This window comes from Strix uralensis, chromosome 7 (genome assembly GCF_047716275.1).
Source record: "Strix uralensis isolate ZFMK-TIS-50842 chromosome 7, bStrUra1, whole genome shotgun sequence".
NCBI classification, from domain to species: domain Eukaryota; kingdom Metazoa; phylum Chordata; class Aves; order Strigiformes; family Strigidae; genus Strix; species Strix uralensis.
The window spans coordinates 8,925,195-8,940,111 of record NC_133978.1 but is presented as its reverse complement, the minus strand read 5'-3'; the positions used below and the strand labels follow the sequence as shown (position 1 = coordinate 8,940,111).

Genomic DNA, 14,917 nt, shown 5'->3' with positions numbered 1-14,917 from the left:
AGTTGTTGCTGCTGAAGTTGCTCCCATACACAGTGAACATGTTGTTCATCACATTCTAGTTATGGCCCAACCATTCAAGTAGAGCTAAATGCTTCTGTATTTCCCATAATGGGTAGGCTCATCCTTCTATTTAAATATATGCAAGTGTGTATGTTAGCACAGTGCCACCAAAGATTATAACCAACTTTGTTAGTGTGCCAAACCTTTCTTGCTACTACAAACTACGTCTACAAAATCCCTGTGGTAATATTATAGGGAACTAGTCAAAACCCACCATACAAATGGCTAAAAAAAAGTCCCAATTCTATGAATTTGCTTCAGAAATTTCCCCTATAATTTAGAAAAAATTACTGATCTCTTGGTGGAAGAGATGACTCAGGCACTCAAGGTATGCTTGATCACAGAAATGGGCTAAGCCCTTCTGAAGAAGCTGTGGGAAATGCAACCTTTGCCAAGTCAGTACCTGTGCTCACTGATCTTCTGATAGAGCTTGGGCTTCCTCTTTCGGGGGAAAACCAACAAACTCATTCATTTCGGTATCTTGGTCAGTGGTAGCATGAGTACGAGCTTCATAAGGCTCGCATGGGCAACAGCTGACTTCTCCTTTCCTGCTCTTCTGCAGGATGGTAGCACGGAAGTCTAATGTTATCACTGCCAAACGATACAATTGTAGAGTCACAACTAGGATATTCTTAGCTGTAAAAAACACCAGCATCTGATTGAATATTCTGAAGTGGCCCATCAGGATTGAACGCACAATGAAGAAGGGACCATCCTGTATGAAAAGGCTGACCCCTATGTTCCATAGTTCCGCGCTGTACCTGCAAAGCAGCAGGCTGGGGATCCGCCTAGTTGATGCAGCTGGTTTGCAGCCAATATGCTGTACTGGAAATAAAACACAGTTATGTTATAACAACCTTCAAAAATTGAGCCAGGTTTGGAGTAAAGGGCAGTTATAATCCAGGGTACCCTGGATTATAGTTATAATCCAGGGTACCCTGGATTATAAATGTATTCAACTGTGAACAATTCAACATAGAGCGTTTCCAATTTCCGGGATCAGTTTCAGCAAAACACAGTAAGCTCTCAGGTTAAGCAGGCACTTATGTGGTCTGCCAAACAGGACCAAAAACCGCTTCCCCTTTTCTATCCCACAAAGCTATCAGTATTTATATACTTTTAAAACAAGAAGTAGGTCACCTACTCTTTCTGTAACAACGTCCCCAAGACATTTTTCTGTTAAATCAACATGCTAGGCTAATATGTATCTTTAAGAAAAAAACTACTGTGCTGAATGGGAATGGTCTGAGCTGTAGCACTTCAATTTGTTCCAGGCTGTCTAAGACCTTGCTTTTAAACGATTAAGCAGATAGCCATTGACTTTTTCATGTGTCAGAGTAAGAATAAATCATGTCAGTGCAGGGCAATATTGAGCATTATGGATAGGAAGAAACTGTGGTCGCTGCTTGCCATATAAGACTTGAGCCACAGTTACTCATTCTTAGACTTCTGGGTATGAAATTGCATGCAACTGTGGGAACTTATGTGGATGCGTTCCCCTTGAGTATAAAAGTGGTGATGGGCTAGAATGCTCTTTGTGGCATGGTGTCTAGAGAGGATCGTCAGAAGGGGTTGTGTGTAGTAAATATGGCTGACTTATGAAAATGCATGTAGCTTAACTAACCTGTTCCTCAGGCAGTGGGATTTCATTATTTTAAAATACATAGCTACTCGCAATGCAGTAGCAACTGCCAAACATTCAGCTTACCAAAAGAATTCTGTTTAGGTCAATGCTGGAGGGGGCGGGGGGAAGACTCAAGTGGAAAATGAGTTGTAGAATGTAGAAATTTGCTGAATCCATTAGGCAAAGCTTCAGCAGCAGCTAATATTTTAATATGTTTTTGTGCCACTGCTGTTTAACAGTCCTAAATGCATTGCTGTAGTCCAATAATAAGTGCCTAAAAATTTCTATTTTTGATGTATGAATAAACATTCTGATGCTTGAATAAAAAGTACTATCTGTGCAACTGTATAGAACTACCAAACATAAACTGTACCCATAGCAAATTTCAGGGCAATGTGTGTTCAGTAATTTAATTTTTACCTGGTAAATGTAATTACATAAGCAGAAAAGCAATAGCCAGAGAAAAAATGTGCAGTACAAGAGGTTACTTCACTTTAATTAATGCTATGATTGTTTAAGTACTGTTTGAATTTATTTGGGTGGTGGTGATGTGTATGGGGGTTCTTTTGTTGGTAGGTTGTTTTGGGTTTTTTTTTTTAAACCTGAGTGTTGTGCATCTTTTTAACAGAATATATTTTACCAGTAACAGGAATTCTAGCTGTGATAAATCTGAAATGTGGTTGCATTCGTTTTTTTCAGGAGGTGAGCTGCTGAGCTGAAATGATGAAATATTTTCATAACTTCGGTGTTGAAAACAAAGCCTACTGCTGTTCATGAAGAAAAGGCTAATGAAAAATTCCTGAAACAATTTTTTCATTATTATTCTTTTATTATTTTAGTCAGTGTGTCAACCTAGTCATAAATTTTATATAAGATGCTAGTGAAGATAACGTATCTTTAGACTGGTACAGTTGAGTTGCAAACTTGTAGCGATCGGAGGCCAAACCATCTGTTGGAACAGATGATTGAGGCAACTTTCGTTATTCTTCTTGGACACAGAGAAGCCCTTTCTGCCTAGGGATGAATACAAGCCTGAGTTGTCTAAACGTTGGGCCTTTAAGGGTGAACAGTCCCAACATTATATGGTCCTTCGGGTTCCCTGTAAATAGGTAATTTCTCTTCTGGTAACATCACCTGTGCTCTTGCCTGTGCTGTTCCCTGTGGTTTACAGTCCCCTATCTCTCCATAGGGTCTAGTAACCTACCCAGACTCAAGCCATAATATAATACAAGACCAGACCTAACTCAAGAGCTCACATAGTGCAGTTCAAGGCAGTAACAGGCAACTGGAGCAGATGCTCCAACACAATATTGTGATTCTATTTTTGTCTGGAGTAGAAAGTTTTATCACGGAGATCAGAGGTTAGCCAGAAAGCAAGTGCTTCCTCAAAAGAAACCACAATTGGCTTTCTTCAAAAACCATTGTCATATGAAATGCTCTCCACCAGAAGTTCTTGATATAGCCTGTAGCGTGTGCACAGCTGCAAGACACGCCAGCAAAAACTTAAAGCATTTGTTCTCTTTTCTTGTCTGCGTGCAAGTACTAACCTGCAAGATCGAGTGGAAACTGTAACATACTCCAGGTCCATACAGCAAGAATTGCATTTATGAGAGCATAATTCTTCCTATGGGAGGGGAAAAAAGTGGTAACAGTGAAGATACAGTTTCCTTATGTGATAACAAAAATGTTTCCTGTGGTATTTAGAATGTCATTTAAAGGGGGGTTGAGTGAAACAGTGGTTGATTAATGCATGCTCTTGAGATGTAAGACTGAGGAAAACAAAGACACCTTTTGGTATAGAATTTTTGCTGTTCAGTCTACATGTTCCAGCTGTGTAATTACACTAAATATCTGATGCTAACATTATAATGCTAAGCATATGGAAATAGACTCTGTGGCTCAAAGAGGAGATATCTTTATCCTTGTAGTGATTACAAATTCCTTGCAAGCCTGAAGCTTCTCTGCCAAGTGGGAAGGACCTCTTCCTGCTGTAAAACATTTTCTTTGATATTTAAAAGAAAAAAAAAATAGTATGTCTGTAAGAGAGGATGAACCTCTTCTGTGATTCCTTTTCTTTATGATGGATGTTCACAGCTCATCTCTCAGTGCTATGAGGGGGAGATGATCTTACTTTCTCTAGGAGAGATCACAATGTTGAAAATTCACACCAGACTATGCCATTCCCTTTCTTCTTATCTTTGAACACTTTGTCATTCTATCATGAGGAAAGTACACATGAGATAACCAAAGAAGCAGCTTGGATAATGAATCACTAAAGCAAACTCTAGTTGCTTCCTTGCCAGTCTAAAGCAATTCATTAACCTGAAAGAGGCTTACTGTGTATCCAGTGTTTCAGCTCCTGTAGTTTTAAGAACTAACACTGCATGGCAGTTATGCTAGTTGTTTGGCTCTTTGTACACTTTCATTGTGATGGATGTGACGTGCTTCTCTGCTGGCAACAGATGAGTAATCCCTAACAAAGCTCATAAGACTGTTAGGTCTTTTACAGAGGGAAAGGTGAGAGTATACAGAGCCCTTAAACGTAGCCTTCTGTTACCTGTGGGAAATACTGTTCCACCAGTCTGAACACTGCAGATTGCACAAACGATCTGCGAAATACCAATTATACAAATGAAATACAAATTATTCATGTCAGCAAATAGTCCTTACCGAACATCGTCAATGTCCAAGGTTTCACTAGCAAATTCAAGTATATCTGCTGCTGTTCCCACAAACATGAGAAGCAGCTGAGACAATTGATCCCGGGTGATTTCAACCCCGATGGGGAGAAGCCATCTCCCAACTACCAGTAGCAGTAGAAAAGTCTGGTGGAGGGCTAGTGTCCATACGGTCTCACAGATTGTGGAGAGCTGATTCACAAAGACTTTAGCCTGTTTAAAAGACAACAATAACGCCTGTAACTTCAGGACACTGACATTATAGGTACTTTCAGAGACTGTGTTCATCCTTGAGCCTGCTTGTGTTCTCCTTATTTTATTAGAGCTAATCATTTCAGTGTGGCAGCCATGATTTGAAAAAGGCACATCAATACAAACTTTGGGTAATGAACAGAAAGACTTTCTTTGTGTACTACTACAGTTCTCATTTTTCAGCTGAGCATTATCCTTTGCAGAACTATCACTCAGACACTTTCTAAATTTGGAAGAGAATGGTAGGAGAGTCTCCTCTTCAGAGAGGCTTGTCCTACCAACAATAGTTAGTATGCAGCATGCTGTAGGCCATTTTCACAATACAGTTTTCTGAAACATCACTATTATTTCTTTTTCTTTCTTTAGTTTTACTTACTGTGTGAGGAGCTTGCCCAAACAGACATAACAGTCCTCTAATTGCTCTAATTTCATAAGATCTCTACTAGGAATAGGAAAAGGTGTCCCACCGTCTGAATGATGTGGTGATCTGTTCCCTCACTTCCATGACTGCTGTCTCTGGATTGATTGAAGTCTTGGTTGCTGAAATTCACCTGAACTGCTCCAGGCTCATTACCACAGTACTGTTGAGAACAAAAATATCACACATGCATAAACATCCCACACAAGGACCAGATGCGCTCTGTAGCTGGAAGAGCCATGTTTTACTGAACTGCAGAGGGTTTAGTTGTGGCAGTCAGTCAATATTTACAAAGGTACATGCTCACTCTGAATATAATTCCCCCCCTTTCAGAAAGGAGGAATTACTCTCATAAGGACAGGAGTGATGTGTTGGTAGGTCCCTGAGTAAAAGGGGTAAAAGTAGGGTAAAAGTTGGTCATGGTCAGTCTCTATATTTAAACTTGTTCTCAAAATATCTGCTTCTCATATCTACTATCCAGAAAAAGTTCTCTAAAAATGCCTTCATTTCATTCTTCCGTACAACCTCCCTCAAAGCTGAAATGAATAGAGTTGGGGTAGGATGTTTGGGTTGTATTATCTGCTGCCCCAACACCTCCCCACCCCCAGCTGAGCCTTATTATGCAAGAAAATTCATAATCTGAGAGGTGAGATTCAGCAATAATTAAGAAAAATGGGCCTGCAGAGTAGAAAAAATGGGTATTTTTACTTTCTCCAAGTACGTAGTGCTCTGGGAAATTGAATGCTGGGTAATACATACTGTTAGTTCAACTGCAGTAGACCAGTGGTGGGACTGTGTCCTCTCTGAGGTCTGCAGCACTGCACTGCCCTTCCACCTTCACGCCCAAGGTTGGCCCCAGAACAGCTGGGGTATGGTTCTAAAAATCTATCTTCATAACAATCCCTTAGCATCTCTCTTCATTGTAATAAAAAAGGGATAATTAGAAAATCAAACCATGCTGTTATTAAAGACTTTTATCCTCTCTTATTTTGCCAGAGAACACCAGATGATTTGCATTTCTCCACTGGGCCCCCCACCATTTTATTGCACAGGGAGTGATTTTCTGCAACAATCAGAATGTGTTCTAGTGCATACTGAGTAGCTGTGTTCAGCATAATGCCTGCCAATATAAAGGCAACGTTTTCCAGCAAATGTCACATTCCAGCAAATTTCAGATTTCACTTTGATATTTTACTTGGTCTTTGATAATGTTGCTCGGTATCTGGGCCTCTTGACCTTGTATGTAAAAGGAGAAACTTCCTGTGGTCTGAAAAATCTGGAAAAAAAAGTCAGTGCTTGTTTTTATAGTTGGTAGTAAAGGCTCTTAAACTGAATGCTTGCCTGATTTGGACAGTGGGTGTAAGACCATTGAAAGACTGACACACAGGTGTGGGGAAGATATTTCCATTTGGAAGAGAGAAGCCTAAAGTTCTGGACATGGAAACAGTGAGATGGAGGGGCTGGTATGCTGCCCAGCTACAGCCTTGTGGGGCTAATCTCTCTGGGCTAGCCCTTCAGCTGAGGGAAAAAGAACAGCTTGTTCAGAGGATGTTTCAGAAATGAAATTTAACTGGTGCTCCGGAGAAGCCTTTTTATCTGTTGCCTTTAGAAAATGTCTAAAGACTGTGAAGACCAGCCCCCAACATCCAAGTCAGCCTTTCTGAGTAACCCCCACAGGCAGTGTGACACAGTTGGCTGAGGAGATCATGACATAAAAATATTGCATAACTGGCATAACCACCCCAGAATACTAAGTGAATATTTACATTGTAACAAGTAGATTGGGTAGGGCAAAGGGATTACTAACTTGGGCTGGAGAAGGAAGGGTAATTCAGTTTTTGGTTTGTCATTGAGTCTGCATTTCAGCTCACTCCTCTGTCCCCTTGCCCAGTCTGGCAGGGGTAAGAGTAAGGGAGCCATGAACTTGCATTAAACTTCACATCAGAGTTTTGGGATTATTTTTTGTTTTTGTTCTTTAAAGCCCTGTTTCTTGAGGATGAATTTGACAAATTTGAGGAAGGGCCCATGTAGGGCAGCCTGTTGCACGTGCAAGGATGGTGGAAAACCCTTCCCAAACACTGTGAGAACTCCCAGCAAGTAAATCAGGTGGCTGAAGGACAGGACTGAAATAAGAGCCTGTTGCAGTAATACTGTGTGGGTAGCAAGGTGTATGGGTGCCGCTCAGCAGATGCTGTGGCTCTCCCATGCCAACTAGAGAGAGCAGATAGCTCTCACCACTGGTATGTGCAACCTCCGCTCAGGGCAGAGGAGCTGCAGCAGTCAGCAACTCGCACCACTGGAGGCAGGTCCAGGAGAGCATGCCATAGCCTACATGTGCCTTGCAATGGGGCCCTTTTATCTTTTTTTATTCCCTCCCCACCACCAGTGACACAAAGGTGCAGAGAATATTCTTTAAGAAAATTAGCTCACTTCATCAGTGTCTTTTGTAGGTTCTTTATATGTAATTTTTGCAACTAATCCCAGCTGAGTGGGGGGTTACTATTTCAGTACAAGGCTCCAAGAACTGGGACTGAATGACACTCCTCATGGCCAAGTCCGTATCTCTTCTCAGCTGCATGCAGGCAAGAAATGGAAAACTGCATCTGCGAAGCCTGTCATTTAAGTTAGCTACTGTTTTTTCATTTAAGTATGTTCATATCTTGTTTTGGTTTGTTTCTCTCTGAGTATCTATTAAGTGATGATTGTGGTGGTGATTCACTTGAAAGTTTGGAGAAGAGCCTTTATTTTCGTCATGTATATGCATGTAAATAGGACTGTTGGTGCCAGGCATATTTGCCTAGCCAGTTATGTATGTGCAGCGACTGAATGGGAACCTGACAAGTACTAAGTTTCACAGGCTGTTGATAAATGTGGTTTACCTCTTCACTGCTAGAGCCCAGTTACTCCTAGATATCGAGACTGTGTGCGTAGCTAAACAACAAAAATGCTGTGCAAAAATAAACCAGGAAGAAATTGTACACATTTTGCATAAATTCCAGCTTGGTTTACTTCCTTTGTTTCTTGTGAGATGAAGCTTACATTCCTCTGATTTAGAAAACTTCTAATCAAAACCGAAACTCTGTTGCATGACATGGTGTTGTCCTAGTGTGCAGCCTGCAGAGAGCTCGCTGTCAGTGCACGGGGAAGCCCTGAACTTACCCAGCAAATTTGTGTTTGCATGTTATTCACAATCCATTAATCTCAAATAAAAATGAGGCTAGCTAAAACTTCTCATGATGGGTCCAGCACTGACATGGTAAAATTGACACTTGAATACCGGGGCAGATACCTCAATCCTGTTAACATGCATGAAGGCTGGAAGCCTGAGTACACTGTGGAAGAGGCTAGAGCTTCCCTGGAGCAGGCCCTCTGCCAAGCAACAGGTACCCAGCTTGCTCTCTGCAATTTGCTGGAAACAGTGTGGCAATTGCTATGGCAACAGGTGTGATGTCAGAAATTCAAAGCAACCATGACTGCTTCATTTTGCTCATACAGGAAAGCTGAAATGTAAAACAGGGATAAAAGATTGCTGAAGCTGTTTTCCAAATTGAGGAAGATCATGGATATGGGAGGGAAGAAATGGTGCAAGATGTAAGATCACTTTTAGGAGAGGCATATACTAGAATTTTAGCTGGTGGAAGGATCCCACATCAGAATGAGGCTGGGGGAATGGGCAGTAATATTCACTATTTCCTTAAAATTTCAAGTTAAGGTGGTTAAAAATAATTACAGGGTTTACCAAGTATCTGTCTTATTACTTACTGGGAAGCCTACGCTGACTACAGCACTGCTAGTCAGGTAAGCCCTGCAAAAGGTGGTCAGTTATCGCTTTCTGTGGCAGTGATGCACCAGGCATTTGAAAAGGTAACAGAGGTATTTGTTTATCCGAGATCTTATACAATATTAAGAAAGAATGTTTGGCTTTTTTAATGGATTAAATGGTTTTAATTTTCTTGCCACTCTATTTTGCAGACAGCAATTTTTTTGCTCAGTACAGTTCAATTTACTTTATAGTCTCTCCCAAACATGTATTTCACCCCCAAATACTTTACTGCAAAGCAATAGTTTCTATGCAGTCAGTATTTCACTGTTGATATATGAACGGTATTACTTATGTCCAGTTCTGCAGCACTCAGGCAGAATTGCCTCTGTTTTCTGGGAGACTGCATATTAGCACATGCCTTAAATAACAGCACCAACACAAGCAGTTGATGTTTCCTGTTAAAGATTCAACATGAGATCAAAATTCTACTGCTTTAAAGACTACAAACAGTTTTCATGGTGTATATACTAAATGTGTGGATCTAGAAACTGCATAATTACCTATTGTGTTAGTATTTTAATAAAAAACAAACCAGCAATACTTTAGTAGGAGGAGTAGTACTACTCTGGGTGCTGTGTTTGAGATCGCTAGGAGGGCTGCTCCCCTTCTGGAGGTATTGCTTTTTAATCTATTAGATTGTGTGTTTCCAGAACTCTCTATCTTATCTCTCCAGGTATAAACTAAGCTGTTAACTTGATATACTCCCTCTTTAATTCACAGTAGCAGTATATCAATAAGAACAAAGTATGCCATGTTCTAACATCATTTTGGGAAATAAACTGCTGCCTTTGACTAGAGAATTAGCCTGTTTCTTGGACCAGATTTAACTATGACAAATGTTCTCAATATCCACATTACCTGTCTGACTGTTTAAGGAGATCTGGCAAAACAAGAAGACAATAAATTCCTGCTGCTGTATTTAGAAAAAGCCTCAGGCATTTTCAGTGTAAACACAATTTTGAATATTTGATTATGCTTCTGTGGGCTCTAACAATATTTCGAAGGAGAAAATGAGGCTCTATGTCTTCTTAGTCTAATTTATGTATTTTCTTCTGTTGCTTTTTGCTCTTGTTCCTTTTGGGCCCTTTTCTGCTGTGAATATAAGGTACTGCATATGTGCAGATGCTGAGACAGATAAAATCCCATTTTCAGTATGTGGAAGTGCTGTGGGGACTTGAAAGCAGCCTGCACGGGGAGGTGGTTCACTCGATGTGGGCTGCTGGGCTAAGTGGCTCTGTCCTGGCTCTAACTGACTCCATCTGCCAAAAGAAAAATTGCCTTTAAAAATTTTACTGTGTGTTTCAGTCCTGAATTGGAACCCAGACACCCCCTGTCCCACATTGCTATACAGCACGAACAAAGAAAGGATATAAACACTGACAAATTACCATGTCAGCTATCTGTGGTAGCAATCTGTGAGCATTCTCCTAGGTTGCAAGCACAAGGTAATTTGAGTTTAAGACCCCTTTCACTGATACCCATCTCAGTTTTGGCTTGCTTGGAGTTGTGATATCTGCTTGTAAGTGCTGTGAAACTCATACTTAATTTTACAAAGACCTCTAAAGCAATGAAATTCTTTCGCCATCCTGAGCGAGATTCAAGCTGGTAACCTGGGGGTGAAAGGGTGTTTTTCAAACTTCTAGTCCTCAGTTCCCCAGCCAAATACAACTAAATGGTCTCATTTTAGCTAGGAATGAGGCTCATGATTTGATATTTAGGAAATGCACAGTAGTCCATAGCATAGCTGGAGCTGGACTGGGAGACCCACCAGTATAAAATGGAAAATTGGAACAAGACCTGGCAGATCTCTGTCTGTATGCCCAAATCCAACCCATCAAACAATGCATCAATTTCAAACTAGTCCATCTTGTCTCATAATAAATACCTGAGTCCCATGATGAATTTCTAGTAGCCATAGTGATGGTACTGTGCAAATCAGATATAAAAATATTGCTGGTGAAAACCTGTGAAGGAAAAGAAAAGATAGCTTGGTATTACATCATAAATACCATATATCCTATCATTATTTGCATTGAAAAGTATCTTATGCCTCCTACCATATGGGATATTAAGAAATGGTGTAACTGCAAATAAGAGTTGTTATTCTTGCTGAATTCCTTATGCTGTTGGTATTGTGAACTGTAGGTTTATTGGTACATCCATCTGAAAGCATATATGGAAGTTTATTTAAAATCTCTTTTTTAAGAACTAACTAAAGGCACTTTGTATTTCCACTGCAGCATTCTCTGTACTTTAAATAAATAAATAAAGCCGCTAGCTAACATGCTTTTTCTGATTTCATGAACGGTGAATTAATACATTGAGCCATTTCACTGAATGATGCTGGGATAAAGGTTGTTGATCAGAACCCTGTGCATTGACACAGGAAAGGTAGAAATAGCATCAGTTTGTCTAAAACAAGCATTTCTTCAGTAGGAGGTTTTTCAGTGCAGGCTAAAATGGTTTATGAAAATGGGTCTTGGCCCTGTTTCCCCCTTTGTGCTGAAAATTGTGTAATTCTTTAGGATTTCTGTCTCTAGTTCTCTCCCTGCCAGTCACCTATGTAACTTATGATGCTGAAGCTTTATTATCTTCAGCTTCTTGAGACGAGTTTATTCAGAACTACTGGGGATGTTTAATTACTCCTTCTGCAAGCACTGATTCTTCTGAAGGCTGCTGATGTTTTCCTATTAAACACATGACGGTTTTGTTTGGGTGAGGAGGGGTTTTTTTGGCATTTCTTATCCTTTTGGAGTAGGAATGAGGTCTGATGCCACTAATGTTCCATCTAGCTGTGCCATAGTATGGAGTGAGCATCACTGCAATGCTGCCAAGATGCACCACAACCTCTGCATCACACATGTACTGGCCCAGGACAGGGCACTGGAGTCAAACTCTGGATACTTGCTTGCTTGATTTCTTCTATCTTGTCATTGGCACATTCTGCAGTGATTTTTAAATTGCTTATAAATATGTAACTGCAGCAATGTTTTGGTCAATAGTTTTTTGCATTTATTTTTGTTTGTTCCTATCTGGAATGTACCTTTTATTTTTGTAATCATTACTTTTCCAGTGAAGATTAAGTATGGAGGAAAAGAAAAAACCCTATTGCTCAGGCTACTGACTGGGTTGCTGAGCTGCTATGAAATGTTTCACTCAATCCCCTCTAAATAAGATAGTCCTGGGTCTTTTAGTTTGGGGTTTTTTTTGCAGGGTGAGGTGGTGGTAGTGTTTTGGTGGTGGTGTTTTGTGTTGCTTGCTTTTTTTCTAAAAAAAATAAAAATTAATGATTCTGTGGGGTTTTAGCCTGATTATTTCGGGAGAGAACACACCTCTCATTTGAATGGGAGAACTAACATATTTTACAGTATTTTCTGTAGGACTTAAGCACATGAAAAATCCATCCAGCTGGCAGGTTAGCAATACTGAGCTAATGATACCAGATCAGGCCAGGAGACTTCAGGGGCTTTAACCCTGCCTTTTCTTTCAGAAGAAGCAATCTAGAGGAAATATTACATGGCCAGGCCCACACGCCATTTAATTTTTTTGTGCTGGTGTAAAAAGTAACAGTCTTCTGCCAATAATGAATGGAGAGAATATGAGGCTCTTGGAGGCAGGAGAGTCCTGTGGCACGGATTGCCCATTGCCTGGATCAGTGGTTGTCAGTGGAGGCGTGTCTATAAACACAGATGATACTGCCCATTCTGAATGTGAGTGTTTTCCACCAGAGCAGAAAGTTATCCTGACGCAAATAGATGTTGGCCATTTGCCTACTGTTCTTACCTATAAACGTACTTAACTTGTGCTGCTTAAAGTGCTGGAACATATCCTTTTTCAAAATTTTTTAGCTAAATTTAGCCCAGTCTTTTAGCACATATATTCATCTAAAATGGATCTGCTTTCTATATCTATTTTTCTTTAGATTTTCCAAAAGCTGCCATAGCAAGTGTTCCTTCATGAAGTCTCTTCTGCTGCCTCCTCTCTCCAGTGAATCAGGTCTGCTCACTCTGCCTCCGTCTCATAACTGTGTGTTTGGAGCTCTGCTGTTGTTAAATTTTCCTGTGTCCCAGACTTTATCACTGCTTTTATTACATTCAAATTTAGAGTGTGGAACACTTGTGTGAATTGTCATGCAACACTGCTTCTGTTATAATGAGATTCACAGGTTGCAATGGGCAGGAATTTAAGATCATTGAAATACTTTAGAGCTTTTTTCGTCCTGACTTTGTCTGGGAGCCTGCCTGTAGTTTCAGTCTTTTTTTTTTTTAAAAAAAAAGGTCCTAATGAAATCTTGACAATTAGTTACATGACCACTTCCTTTTTACCGAGCATTTGTTTTGGCTGACTGTGCTGATGAGCTGTAGATGACTGTAGTAATTCTTCAGATGCTTGTAAAAACCCATGTGCTTGGGCAAACTCTGCTATGACTAACTTTTTTTGTTCATTTCTCAGGCAGCCTTTCATGCATGAATGTTCCCCTCTGGAATAGCCTCTCAAATTCAAAGCCAAATATTTAAGCCGCTCTTGCTGTATTGTAAGAGTGGTTGCTGCTCATCTTCTATTTGTCGCTGAGTTTTGGTTCATGCACTAGCGTGGCGTTAGCAGGGTTGCAAGTACCAGGAGGGCCAGGGCATGAGTCCCAGGGAAGATGCAAACCAGGGCAGGGCAGGATGGGTAAGAGGTGCGGGGCATCTGCATGGAATAGCCTGGGTGGGCCCCCCAGCGCCCTTCTGCACCTCACACGTGTAGCCCCTGACACGATGTCGCTCAGGAGGTGCCCAGCGACACTGGGGGGGAGTGTGTGCCCCTGCTTCCCCGGCCCACTGGGTCGGCAGCTCTTGCCTGCAGCCACATTTCCCACATTTTTTAGCCGTCAGCATGGATACACACACAGAACTGTACAGAGATGGCTCCCAAGTAGCCTGCTGCGAAACTGCCCCTCATGAAAGCCCTCTGGGTTTGGCAAGGGACTTGCCAGGGCTTTACCAGTTTTCCCCCCGCCACCCCCAGGTGCAGCAGGGGAGAAAAGGCAATTCCCGGAAAGCTTGGCAGAAACCCGGCCGGGGCAGCACTGCTCTGGGGCAGCAGCCGCAGGAGGCAGCCTCCCATCTGCTGCAAAGTACATGCAAAGAAGCAAGAGGGGTCGGTCGGAGCCGGCGGGGTATGCTCACCATTTGTAGCCTCTGCCTTGCTTAAACTTGAGGGTGAGCCCTGTCTCCAGGCACAGAAGAAGATTGAGCAGTGCCAGCAGCCAGTACTTGGGTTCTTTCTTCACTGCCGTCACTCTCCAGACCCCGATGAGCGAGTGCAACACAAAGAGCAGGCGAGTGACCAGAGCATTGAGCAGCACCATCAGCTCCATCCCGGAGCCGCCCCCTCCCCCTGGCCCCGCGCTTTTCAGGAGCCCTGGGAAGCTGCCCTGGGATTCCCCGGGAACCGGCCGCTCCACAGGCACACTGATCTCTTCTTCTCTTCCATCTCCACAAAGGGGCCCATTATAACAAAAAAGAAACAGCATTGCCCCTCCCCCAGACTTCCTGAAAACTTTTTAAAGGGAAGGGGGAAAAAAAAAAAAAAGCTCACGCTTCCAGCCTACAGTGGTTTGTAGCGCTCTGCACAGCTCTGACCGTGCTGAGACCGGGCGGAAGGGTTTCTTTCTGTGTCCTCTCTCTCATCTGCTCCAGGACAAAGCGGCAGGGAGGTTTCCATCTCTCAGCCCCACTTGCTGTTCTCATGTGGTAAATGTCTAGCAAAGAGCCAAAATGTAAGAAGCATTATTAATTTGAATCTTCCTTGCTAAAAGGTCTACTGCATTACTGAGACTGCAAAACCCTCTTTCCTCTCCCCTCCCCCTGAAAGACATCATTCATATATGGGAGCTTTATAATTATTCTTTTAACATTTCAATACAGAATGGTATTATAAATTTCAATATAGAATGGTTTATGTTGGAAAGGACCTTAAGATCATCTAGTTCCAACCCCTCTGGGTTGGAAAAGCAGAAACTCTGTACTTAGTTCAGTACTGGAATCCCTGTGTGCAACAGAAGTTACAAATTCTAA

The 14,917-nt window shown here is 41.6% G+C and overlaps 1 protein-coding gene across 1 annotated transcript; it reads right to left on the bottom strand.

Annotated features, from left to right (window-relative positions):
• Positions 1 to 384: 384 nt before the first annotated feature.
• Positions 385 to 14,507, bottom strand: TMEM26 (transmembrane protein 26). Its single transcript, XM_074873980.1, has 6 exons — positions 14,027 to 14,507; positions 10,741 to 10,819; positions 5,082 to 5,195; positions 4,355 to 4,575; positions 3,232 to 3,308; positions 385 to 885 (listed from the first exon to the last, which is right to left on the bottom strand). The coding sequence occupies exons 1-6, from the start codon at positions 14,371 to 14,373 to the stop codon at positions 470 to 472; spliced, it is 1,254 nt and encodes a 417-aa protein (XP_074730081.1). The 5' UTR covers positions 14,374 to 14,507; the 3' UTR covers positions 385 to 469.
• Positions 14,508 to 14,917: the final 410 nt, after the last annotated feature.

Excerpts from the sequence above, each read along its gene's own strand:
- TMEM26 (XM_074873980.1), bottom strand. The coding sequence starts at position 14,373 with ATGCTGTTTCTTTTTTGTTATAATGGGCCCCTTTGTGGAGATGGAAGA. Across the intron at positions 10,820-14,026 it reads CAAGGCAGAGGCTACAAATG|GTTTTCACCAGCAATATTTT; the intron begins GTGAGCATACCC and ends TTTCCTTCACAG. Across the intron at positions 4,576-5,081 it reads ATCACCACATCATTCAGACG|GCTAAAGTCTTTGTGAATCA; the intron begins GTGGGACACCTT and ends TCTTTTAAACAG.